Source organism: Lytechinus pictus, chromosome 1 (assembly GCF_037042905.1).
Source record: "Lytechinus pictus isolate F3 Inbred chromosome 1, Lp3.0, whole genome shotgun sequence".
NCBI classification, from domain to species: Eukaryota; Metazoa; Echinodermata; class Echinoidea; order Temnopleuroida; family Toxopneustidae; genus Lytechinus; species Lytechinus pictus.
The window spans coordinates 26990705-27003517 of record NC_087245.1 but is presented as its reverse complement, the minus strand read 5'-3'; the positions used below and the strand labels follow the sequence as shown (position 1 = coordinate 27003517).

General features: G+C 34.3%; 1 protein-coding gene across 9 annotated transcripts in view; it reads right to left on the bottom strand.

Annotated features, from left to right (window-relative positions):
* The window catches only part of LOC129260138 (uncharacterized), a 53474-nt gene that overhangs the window by 21765 nt on the left and 18896 nt on the right, over positions 1 to 12813 (bottom strand). For 3 of the 9 annotated variants that reach the window (XM_064099312.1, XM_064099320.1, XM_064099337.1), the window contains 14 exons: positions 11462 to 11506; positions 11219 to 11293; positions 10460 to 10504; positions 9814 to 9858; positions 9571 to 9645; positions 9361 to 9408; positions 8616 to 8777; positions 7995 to 8264; positions 7629 to 7694; positions 7026 to 7109; positions 3710 to 3757; positions 2727 to 2810; positions 2189 to 2275; positions 1467 to 1496 (listed from right to left, as the gene is read on the bottom strand). In XM_064099312.1, the coding sequence (XP_063955382.1) occupies positions 1467 to 1496; positions 2189 to 2275; positions 2727 to 2810; positions 3710 to 3757; positions 7026 to 7109; positions 7629 to 7694; positions 7995 to 8264; positions 8616 to 8777; positions 9361 to 9408; positions 9571 to 9645; positions 9814 to 9858; positions 10460 to 10504; positions 11219 to 11293; positions 11462 to 11506 (1164 nt within the window). The remainder of the gene's footprint in view (positions 1 to 1466; positions 1497 to 2188; positions 2276 to 2726; positions 2811 to 3709; positions 3758 to 7025; positions 7110 to 7628; positions 7695 to 7994; positions 8265 to 8615; positions 8778 to 9360; positions 9409 to 9570; positions 9646 to 9813; positions 9859 to 10459; positions 10505 to 11218; positions 11294 to 11461; positions 11507 to 12813) is intronic. The other 6 variants (XM_064099330.1, XM_064099347.1, XM_064099350.1 and 3 more) reach the window with 4 other exon arrangements.

The window sequence follows — 12813 nt, the reverse complement described above, 5'->3', positions numbered from 1 at the left end:
AAATTAATGATCAATTTAAATTGTTAGAGCAAATTTCATGAATTACTAGATTGAAATTTCATGCATGAGTGAGTGTCAGTTGTAATCTTTAGTGCAGCATTTTAACTTTTTATCATGTGGATCTCAGCAGTGTGTTCATTGAAGTAAGGAGAATAGGGGTGAGATAGGACTTAAATGGGTGAAGTAAGCTAATGGGTAAAAGGTCAACAGAATGTTTAGACTCCCTTAGATCGAGACTGAATGCTATTACATGTACACATAAAGTCCAGAGCGGACTGTCAATTTGATAAATTTTGAGAATTCGATCATCAACTTTTACCATTTGATCAACAATTTGTTAGTAAATCAATGTGATCAATTAAACATTCAGCTTTTTCAATAAATTATCAATCAATTATTCAGCTTTTTCAATGAATTCATAAATCATCATAATTAGTAAATTTCTTAGAATCATTCAATGGAAAATAAAAGACCCATCAACCATCAGTCACTTAGCATTTAAGTTTTGAATACCATGATCCAGGAGAAAGAGAGAAAGAGGGGCTGAAGGGGAGGGAATTTGTAAGAGAAAACAAAGAAGAAGAACGCCCTTTTAACTGTTTAACCCAGTCTTACCCTATCTGACACCCCTTGCATGCAACAGGTGACATCACATTACTCTGACTCTCACAAGCACACTTGCTAAGATCCACATAATAAACTTAAAATGCTGCACTAAAATTAAAATTCCTGTTTACTCATGCACTGCATTTCAATTTAGTAACTCATGAAATTAGCCTAAGTAAAACCAAAAACTGATCTCAATTCATCAATAATTTAGCATGACACCTTTAACTTGGCAAGTTCCAAAGGACTCACCACTAAACAAAACTGGAAGGCTCATTCCTGCTCGCCCTAGCAAAGGCTAGTCTCTCAGGATGGGAGGAAGGGGTAGAGAGAGAGAGGGGGGTGGCTTGTTCTGTTGGCCTTTGTGCCATCAACCTACTTCCCCCACCTAAGTCATATCTCATCCCTATTCTGACTCCCATAAACACATTGCTGAGATCCACGTGAAAAGGTCAAAATGATGCACTAAAAAATGTAATTCATGTTCACTCATGCATAAATTTAAATTTGATAATTCTTGAAATTAGCTCTAAGAACCTAAATTAATAATGATTGATCATTAATTTATCACATTACCCTCAACTTTGCAAGTTCCAGGGGACTCGCCTCTCAAAAACTGAAAGAAATTGGAAGGCTAATTCCTGCCCACCCTAATTTTCATACCCTTTGTTTAAGTGGGTAGTGCTCACTCAAGCATGAATAGTTTTCCAACTTTTTGGTGTCATTTGAAATTTTAATTTATTGGCTTTCCATATATATAGGTATTTTTCCCCAAGGTGACATATTTTTTGTTTGGCAGCCATTTCAAAAGTGTATAGTTTTTTTTGAGACGCACTGTAGAGAAGCGAATGAAAACTTACATTTGCCCCTTCGTGATCTCCATGATCCACCTGTTTTACAGTAAAAGGGGGAAAATAAATATAAGATTCTAATGATGATAGTGCTTTTCGTCTACCAGGGGAGTCAATCCATGTTTCAGATTGGGGGTAGGCAAAAATGTCTAAAATTATAATAAATAATTTTGTGCGTAAAGGAAGCTGAAAGGTTTACAATTTTTATGATTAAAAGTAGTTTTAAGGTAGGTTCAGTGGTTTTATAGCAGTTTCTCATGCTTTTGTAACTATTTGTATTGCATATTATGAATTTTCAGATTTATGGGGGGGGGGGGGGCAAATCTGTATGTATGCCCTTCCACCAATATTTTCATGGGGAATGGTGATCGCCCCCTGTCCCCAATGATTGATGCATATACTACTACTACTACTACTACTACTACTACTACTACTACTACTACTATTACTACTACTACTACTACTACTACTACTACTACTACTATTACTACTACTACTACTACTACTACTACTACTACTACTACTACTTTTATACTACTACTACTATTGTTGCTGCTGATGTTACAGAAAAGTAGCCGAGAAGAGGCAAAAACCTGTATGTTACTACGCCCTACAAGTTAACAAGCAATAATTCGTACAACAAAATGTGAACATTGGAGAGAACTAGACCCATATACTATGTTCAAAAATAGACAAGAGAATTATGGTATGAATGAAGCAATCTGTCCCACCTCTTCTACTGCCCCATTGTCGTCTGTCCTTATACCTGTTTCGCCTGGATGCAGTTTCTGTATATCCGACCTCCTTCCTCCTACTCTCTGGTTGAATAAATTTACCAGATAAAAAATATAGGCCTATATTAACCTGTGATAATTTCTCCTCATAAATGTAAATAAGCTATAGTGAGTATGGCCCTATGTACGTATTGAGATACATGAACACCAATGTAGATGCCAAAGGGACAATTATGATCAAACTCATTCTACTTGAAATTTTCCATAAGATATATATTAATATATTTCTATTTTTTTTCATTCCATTGGATTAGGTGTACTGCATTCTAAAGGTTTTAAAAAGGGACAGTTTGTCTAACCATCTTCATCATCAGCAATATGTTCAAATTCAAATGACAATTCAAATTAGTTTGTATTCATTTAAACAGAAATAATGACAGTAATCATCTTGAATTCATTCAGCAGCAAAAAGCCAGCAAGGTATCTTTTTTAAAGCATTATAAATAATTCATTCCACATTATTAGGAATATTTACCTCGACCCCTACCATTTCCCCTCCTTCGTCCTCCATCGCTGTCATTTTCAACTTCACTGTCTCCGCCATTCCTATTTCGGTTACCTATCCACGAAGATATCAATCAATCATATTTCTATATCAATATCAACACTAAATAACAAAACGAATAAAAATAATGATCGATCGTTTATTCTCCCTTTGCACCCTTCTTGTTCTCTTTGTGCATATGTAGTGTTATTGCCTTACGTATTTGTTTATTATACTTTCTCTTTAGCCCCTGCTACATGGATCTTAATTTTATTTATCTTCTTTTAATATTCCAGTGTAATCTGTTTTGGGGTTCTCTCAAAGTTTTTTAATACACTAAGGAGTGGAAAGTGGCAGCCAAAAATGATCAACAAGTCCATCGACAGATCCAGGATTTTATGAATTGATTATATGTCTTTGCCATTATCATTATTCGTCGGAGAGATTGCTGATTCTGCTTTGCATTAAAAAGGTTATTTCACGTCCCCAAATTAACCTAATTCTCCCATTAAAAGTAATCTGCCGAGCACAATAATAAAAAAGGCTTCACACTGAAAAGGGACAAATTTTTCTCCGTACTAAGGGGGGGGGGTATTATTTCCAAAACGAGTGACCCATTTCATAACAGGTGAGTACTATATAGTCACATCAACGAAACCGACTTCGTACTGAACATTGATATGTCATATGAAATAATATATTTGGTCAGTCTGGGCCCCGTTGCATAAAAGTTACTATTAAAGTAACTTTGCCATCCAATGGTAACTACCATGGAAACGCTGATCAACAGCCAATCAAATTCAAGGATTTTTTATGCAAGTTACCATTGGATGGCAAAGTTACCATAATGGTAAGTTTTAAGCAACGGGGCACCAGGAGTCAATTTTGCCGGTGTGACACTGGCCTTTTATTTGCTGCCACACCCTATTGGATACATGCCTCAATATGTTCAATGAATAAAATAATACGTGTACCTCGTTTTCCGCTTCTGTCTTTACTTTCAGAACTGCTTCCACTAGAGCCTAGAATGAAAAAGATGTAGGATAATGTTGTTTATACTTTACCTAGTTATACCGATTTAATTGCAAAGTACAGTACATTAAAATTGATAGAATGTTCTATCAACATAAAGGTACAACACTATACAAGGCCTCAAAATGTTGTGGAAAGTGAGGGGGGTGAACATACAAACACAATAAATGGTAAAATAATATATTTTTGTACACGTTTACTTTAAAAGATGGCGGGGGATGAAACTTCCTCATTCTTCAGTTTCGCGGTCCCTGCTGTATAGTAGCCGTTAGACACAGCTAAAAATGCCAAATTCTACCCGTTTACAAAAAAAAGCCCAACCAATCCAAAAAGAATGATTACCGTTTTGCAGGATACATTTGAAGCGGTAAATCTAAATTGTTTTACCACCTTCTCCGTTCAAGCAGTTTTTATAATTGGTTCAAGTTTCAATCCTAAAAATGCTATTGTCACGCGAGTCACATTTTCAGATGGTATGACAAATGTGTGGTTTACTTTTGTGTCTCAAAACAAACATTATTATTCGTCTATCAACTGAATCCAACACGCAGCTTGTCACTAACCAAAGCGGGTCTGTATACATTACATATTGATAATAAGCTATTGATAATAAGCTATTAAGATAATATTATTGATAATAAGCTACTAAGATAATTACTATTGATAATAAGCTATCATGGAAACCACACATCAATAATATATGCAAAACAATTTCAAGAAACATCGGAATTATGAACAAACTGAAATATTTTCTCCCATCTCACACTTTACTAACACTGTATCATACATTAATATTACCATACATTAGTTATGGCATTTTGGCATGGGGTTGTGCGATCCAAACACAATTACAAAGAATACTGTTGCTGCAGAAGAAGGCTCTTAGAATAATTTTTCAAAACCAATTCAGATCACACACAGATATACTATTCTTCCAAAATAATATTCTTAAAGTGAGTGATTTATATCTTTTCCAACTCACCCAATTTATGTATAAACTAAACAAAGATGATCTCCCAACAATTTTTTTCAAATATGTTCTGTAAAAACTCCTCTATACACGATTACCCAACGAGACAACGTAATTGTTATCACCTACCCCCTAACCGTACTACAGTGCGTATCAAAAAAAAGTTTACACTTTGAAAAAATCCTGTAAAATTATACATTTGTAATATCCTGAAGATTTTTCCACATTTTAACATTAATACAGATCCATTTAAGCGAATGACGATATAACTGTCGAAAAATATTTTCGCTTGAGTGAGCACCACTTACTTTTGAAAAGTTAGTGAAAAATGATTTGCGCAGAACTTTGAAATAGTTATGCAATAAAAGTAGACCTTGATCATGAAAAAAATGTGGAATTTAGCTAATAAAATTGATTTAAAGATATCTTTTTACCTTTTTTAACTTGTTTCCTTGCCCAAAACACTTCGAAGAGTGAATTGCGCCCTATCCCGCTCCCCCACACACTGAGGCCATCGTGACGATATTTGCTTTACACTAAGCTGTGATTTACATGAAATGGCTTAGGCTTGATTTTCATTTTTTTAATCATTGTCAAGCTTGGGAAAAGTGTGGAGAAACAAGTGTTAAATGAAAAATGAAATGTAAACCCACTAAGAATGATAAAAACTAAGTGAAAAAATTCTGGAGATGTCTGATATAAACTTTTGTTCAGATTCAGTTATGTCCTCAGATCCAGCTAGCACAAAAAGGGTAAAGGTTGTGCTTACTAAGTGTTGAAATTTCAATTTGGATGGCAAAATTGTTACAAAATGCTTGAATGTATCTGTTTTACTTCAATTGACTAAAAGTGCAAGGGAAATATATGAGAAATGTTTCGCAGGGTAAGTTTGATTTCGCCCTTTCCCCTTGACACAACGTGAAAATGAGCATTTCTGCGCAAACAGATTTCTGCGAGCTTTACAAAAATGGACAGTGCTCACTCAAGTGTAACATCCTGTCAAAACTTTTACTTTCATTTGATAGATGAGACCCAAACTCAAGAATATATGTGAAAAATGTACCCACATGTTGTATATTTTTTTATTCACAGGGCTTTTTCAAAGTGTAAACTTTTTTTTGATACGCACTGTATATTAGCGAAAAACTCTTTTATCTTTTTTGGACCTGTGTATTGGAATTCCCTGCCCAACGACTTTAAAGAATCTACAAACCTTAATATTTTTAAACGCAAACTTAAAAAGATGCTCATTTGTCAATACTCCACAGGGGCCGCGGAACCGGGGGGGGGGGGGGCTTCAGCCCCCCACTTTTTTCCAAAACCGTGTACAAAAATGTAAAAATGACCATATGATTGTGATTTTTAGCATGGTCAGACCCCCCACTTTGAAAACCGTTCCGCGGCCCCTGCTCCACACCAACATGTCAAGCTAACACATAACCTAAACTAAAACTACATAATAACTTAACCTTTAACTACCAATAAATTTGTCAAACTTTACTTATAAAAAAAAACCAATACTACAACATGATACAATACATTACGACCTGTGCACCTGCCATGTTCCTCTTTTCATTTGCACTTTTTATTTGCACCTCCCTTATCTCCCTCTTTCTTTCCTTTGCCACTTTTCCCTCCCTATTATGATTTTGTATAAATACTTTTTTTTGTGTGTTACCACTGTAATTATTATTATTTGAATTACTTTCTCTTATTTTTGTTGTCGCTTATTCGTTTTATTTTGATATTTGTGGATTACTTGTTTTAAGTTTGTCTTCTGTGTCCGTCTCGATTTTTGTATAGAGTTGTATATATAGTTTGTTTATAATTAGTATTGAAACTAAGTTTAGGGGCTTGCCTTCTCTACAAGCTATTGCTTTTCTTGGCAAGTCCCTCCGTTCATTTCTTGTTTCTTTTCATTTATAAAATTACTGCAACAAATTTTAGTTTTGTTTAATTTATATTCAACATTTGTTACGAAATTTCATTGATTTGTCTGTATCATCGATTATATTGAATATGTATTGTTACTTTGATTATATTTTGAAAAAATTGTTGAACGGAAATAAAATCTAAATCTAAAATCAAATCTAAATCTAATAAGTATTAAAAATTAAACTTTTTTGCTTAAGATTTTCGTACACTTGTTTAAAACTGTTTAAACAGTTTGTAAACGGCGTTTTTACTGTGAATACCCCTTTTATCACGCTAATGATTATATCCCTGTAAATTACAGTATAGTTCAGCTGATGTTAACTTCTAAAGGAAAATATATAAGAGATATCTACCTTTACTATTTCCCTTTCCTCTCTTACGTCCTCTCGTGCGTTCAGCTTCAACTTCAGCATCTCCAACGTTCCTCCCAAGGTTCCCTGTTAATGCATATGATAAGGATTAATGGCATACATGCAAGAGTCGGATGTCTATACTTATTACAAACAGAAATAAAGATTATGAATTATCAATTCTTCATAATTTCTTCTTCTGTTGCTGTTTTTGATCTCCTTTTCGACTCCGATTTTCCTTGTCTTTTTGTACAAGTTATATGTTCAAACATTTTTCTTTTTCTTCTCTTTTTCTTCTTTTCTTCTTTATTTCATTTTCTTTCTATGTTCTTCTTCTTCCTGCATTGGCATTCGCATCCCACCAAACACCTGGGTGGAGAGTGGAAAAGTGTGATTTGATGCTTTGTGATAATGGGACGTTATAGTGTCTCGATGGGATATTAATACACGACCCTCCCAGTAAAAGATGAGAGCCAGCATATCATTACAACAACAACAAAAACATGTTTCTTGTGCTATTATTCACACATTACAGAAATAACCAAAGCAAAGTCCATATAAATTATCCCACATTCTTTATATGTATCACGAGCACATTGTATTTACCTCGAACACGTTCTCGGACTCTGCTTCCGTATCGTGATACAAACTCGGAGAGGAAATCTGAAGAAACTGAATAAGGTTTTGAGAAAAAAAATGTTAAAACACTTGGACACATATTTTTTTTTTTTTTTTATGATAACCTTTTTTGTTGCTTGTCAACAAATTTTGGTGGTCCCCCCATAATTTTTGGGCTTCCGCCGCCAATGCTGAAAACTCGTAATTGGGCAAAACAAAAGTTTGAATAGTTTGATAGGATATATATATTTTTTGTTTAACATGTCAAAAGTCTCCTTTTTATGGGGGTGACAATTCTTTTAATCCTTTGCCACCGATCCCCCAGTATACAAAGGTGTGAATAAGCTTACTTACATTCGATCTGTTTGACGTTCAGCGACGTTGTAACGTCCGATCCACCATTTACAGTTGCATAACAGAACCTATAACCGACCAGTACATCCTCGTCGATCACTGCCACCATTTCTGCTCCTTCAATATTATCATTACTGACAACGAGTCTCCCTGATGCATATCTGATGCTGAAGGAAAACTCCAAGCCAAGTGTGTAAAATGAGCCCAGCATTGGCTCGCACAAATCCTGTCCACCAAGCCTGATGGATGATTCTCCAGAAGAACTTAGAACTGTTGGAGATGATATTCGAAATTTAATATCCGATTAAACATCAGTTTATTTTATACCTCTCTTTCTCTCTCCTTTTCTTTCTTTTCCTCTCCGCTCAGGATCCAATACGTCTATAAATGATTTTCTAAGGGACAGGTGTTTCTCCTTCAATATTTCACTAAAAATATGATTTATCATACAAAATATGTGACTCCAAACTTTGATAATTAATGCTCCGTAGATTTACCAGAATATAATAAGTGCTTTAATTGTACTACCATTTCGGAGAAAAGGATTTGCGCAAAATAAAATATCAGGGTTTATTTCATAAACATTTTGGATGATAATATCATGATATTCCCCTTTCTTACCAATAACGATACTGTCGTCGAAGGCATTCTTGCTCCTGGTAAACTCGATCCTGATCGATTCGGAATCAGTGCTGCCAAATTCAAACTCCAGATCTCCGTTCTCAGATAGCCCTCTAAGCACCTGTTCACGTTCGCCCCGTCGACATTGAAAAGTACGCCATCCTTCACAACAAAATAATATGTAATTATTGGTAAGACTCAAATTCAAACCATCTCTAAAGAAACGATTTCTTAGTTTGAGCTTTTGTGAAGTAAAATCATAGAAAAAAATACCTATAAAATCAGCCTTTGTTTTCAGCAAGGCCCTAAAATCAACAATTAACTCGATAATTACATGATTTACATTGGCATTAAGGCAGTAGCGTATAAGAAGCCTAAAGATCTACCTTTTGACAAGGTGTAACACATGAAGTTGCATGGCAAAGTGGAGAATTATGGGATTACGGGCCTAAAACATGGTTGGATCATAGGATTCCTGGCAGATCTCATCTTTTCCAGTGTGCTCTCAGGGTGCCACAAGGCTCAGCACTTGGGTCGGCATTATTCCTGATATATGTCATTGACATTTTGTGAGGGCATCTTTTCAACAAGCTGACTTGTCCTGTATCGCAAGGTCGACATAAGATGTCCTTAAAACCAACGGGCTTATAGGTTATTACTGTATCACGGTTATGAAAGAAAAGGCCTAATAAACCAGCAAAAGAGTGTTTAATAACGACAAAGGCTAATCACATTAATATTTTACCTCGTCTTCCTGATTTCTCCCTGCTTTTTGAACTGCTTTCACTAGAACCTATTGATACAAAATTAAAGCGGCAAAGTTTAGTTATTTTATGACTACCAGATATTGACATTTATAATCGGTAACCACGGAACTGTTCATTAAAAACCAAGTGACCAATCAAAATGACCTTTTCGTTTGCTATTTGCATTTACCGCTGCATCATAGTATTACCTTTTCCTTTCTTGCCACGTCCTCCACGCTGTCGTCCAAAATCAACTTCTGCATTTCCAACTTCGACTTTGCCTCCTGTAATCATCATGATTCAAAATATTTATCTCAATAACTTAAATAAATTATATCTTATTTCATAATCAAAGTATAAGTGGAATGCATGATGAATACTTTAATCTTGATAACCATTGTTACTGATTCCTATTTTATTTTTTGAGGAATATTCCCAATAAATTAACTTACCTCCTTTGCCATTATTCTCTTTGCTTCCTGAATTGCTATCGGAATCTATCAACAACAAAAAACATTCAACGACTTGAACTCGTGTTTGAGTGTATTTTACTCTTTTACAATTTAAATCTAACTTTAAAAGTTTGACATTACGTTATGTGCTAAATATCAAGACTATTGGAAGATTTGTTAATCTTTTCTGCTATGTTTTAGGGATCTAATACCATTACGTGCAAGCAATTCACGAGAACTCTTATTTATTCGTTTGCAACATCTACTAGTACTTGAATACGAAAATCAGAATACTACACTTTATCATGATATTCAGACATGACAGAATAAACGTCCCTTATCAAATTGAAATTCATGAAATCTCTTCTAAGCTTTAAGCAAAATCAAGTCATACACAAAAAATAATGGGTATACATGGGGTATACTTCATTCTCGAATACCAAAATTACTCATTACTGCATGGATATTAGTTTTAAGGAATATCCCTAATAACTCGGATGTAGACTAAACCTCACCTCCTTTCACCAACATCGAATCATGTTTGGAATTGGAATGCATGATTAATACTTTAATCTTGAATACCATTATTACTAATTACTACATGAATGTTATTTTTCGAGGAATATTCTCAATAAATTAACCTTACCTCCTTTGCCATTTTTCTCTTTGCTTTCTGAACTGCTATCGGAATCTGTGAAAAAATGGAAACATTCACCGACGTGAAATCATGTTTGAGTGTATTTTACTCTAATTCAATTTTAAATCCAACTTGATTAGATTGGCATTAAGTTACGTGCTAAATGTCAAGACTATTGGAAGACTTGTTAATCTTTTCTGCTATGTTTTGGGGATCTAATACCATTACGTGCAAGGAATTCACGAGAACTCTTATTTACTCGTTTGCAACATCTACTTTAATATCCGAAAATCGGAGTACTACGTTTTATTATAATATTCAGACATGACAGAGTAAACGTCCTTTATCAAAATGATATTCACGAAATCTCTTCTAATATTTAAGCAAAATCAAGTCATACACAAATAATAATGGGTATACATGGGGTATACTTTATTCTCGAATACCAATATAACTCATTACTGCATGGATATTAGTTTTAAGGAATATCCCTAATAACTCAGATGTAGACTAAACCTCACCTCCTTTCACCAACATCGAATCATGTTTAAATGTGTTTTATTCCGATACAATTTAAATCCAACTTTATAAGCCCGACATGTATGCTAACTTTCATTGTTATTAGAAGACTTCAAAACTTTATGATGCACTATTTAGGTGTACAGAATGCCAGGGGGCTCTTAATTGATTGTTTGCTACGTCTACTCCAATATCCAAAAGTCAGAGTGGATTAAGATGAATTCAACTTTCCCGTATACACAGTATTACCTTTTCCTTTCTTGCCACGTCCTCCACGCTGTCGTCCAAAATCAACTTCTGCATTTCCAACTTCGACTTTGCCTCCTGTAATCATCATGATTCAAAATATTTATCTCAATAACTTAAATAAATTATATCTTATTTCATAATCAAAGTATAATTGGAATGCATGATGAATACTTTAATCTTGATAACCATTGTTACTGATTCCTATTTTATTTTTTGAGGAATATTCCCAATAAATTAACTTACCTCCTTTGCCATTATTCTCTTTGCTTCCTGAACTGCTATCGGAATCTGTGAAAAAATTGAAACATTCACCGACGTGAAATCATGTTTAAGTGTATTTTACGTTAATACAATTTAAATCCAACTTGATTAGATTGGCATTAAAGGTCAAGTCCACCTCAGAAAAATGTTGATTTGTATCAATAGAGAAAAATCAGACAAGCACAATGCTGAAAATTTCATCAAAATCGGATGTAAAATAAGAAAGTTATGACATTTCAAAGTTACGCTTATTTTTAACAAAATAGTTATATGAACGAGCCAGTTACATCCAAATGAGAGAGTCGATGATGTCACTCACTCACTATTTCTTTTGTTTTTTATTGTTTTAATCATACAATATTTCAATTTTTACGAATTTGATGATTAGGACCTCCTTGCCTGAAGCACAAAATGTTAAAATAATGGAATTCCACGTGTTCAGGGAGGAATGAAACTTCATTTCACATGACAATGACGAGAAAATCAAAATATTTCATATTTCATATAATAAAATACAAAAGAAATAGTGAGTGAGTGATGTCATCAGTTCCCTCATTTGCATACCGACCGAGATGTGCATATAACTGTTTTGTGAAATGAAGCGAAACTTTAAAATGTCATGACTTTCTTATTTTACATCCGATTTTGATGAAATTTTCAGTGTTATGCTTGTTGAATTTTTCTCTTTTTATTCAAATCAAGTTTTTGTTGGGGTGGACTTGTCCTTTAAGTTACGTGCTAAATGTCAAGACTATTGGAAGACTTGTTAATCTTTTCTGCTATGTTTTGGGGACCTAATACCATTACGTGCAAGGAATTCACGAGAACTCGTTTGCAACGAAAATCAGCGTACTACCTTTTATTATAAAATTCAGACATGACAGAATAAACGTCTCTTATCAAAATAAAATTCACGAAATCTCATCTAAGATTTAATCAAAATCAAGTCATAATCAAATAATAATGGGTATACATGGGGTGTACTTTATTCTCGAATACCAGTATTACTCATTGCTGCATGGTTATTATTTTTCGAGGAATATCCCCAATTACTCAGATGAAGACTAAACCTTGCCTCCTTTGCCACTGTTCTCTTTGCTTTCTGAACTGCCACTGGAATCTAAATAAATAACGAAAACATTCACCAACTTCAAATCAAACTTTGAGTGTGTTTTACTCTGATAAAATTTAAATCCAACTTTATAAGCCCGACGTGTATGGTAACTTTCATTGTTATTGGAAGACTTCAAAATTTTCCGATGCACTACTACTACTACTAATAATAATAATAGTCAGTTCTTGTACAGCGCATATGAATAACGTCTCTATGCGCT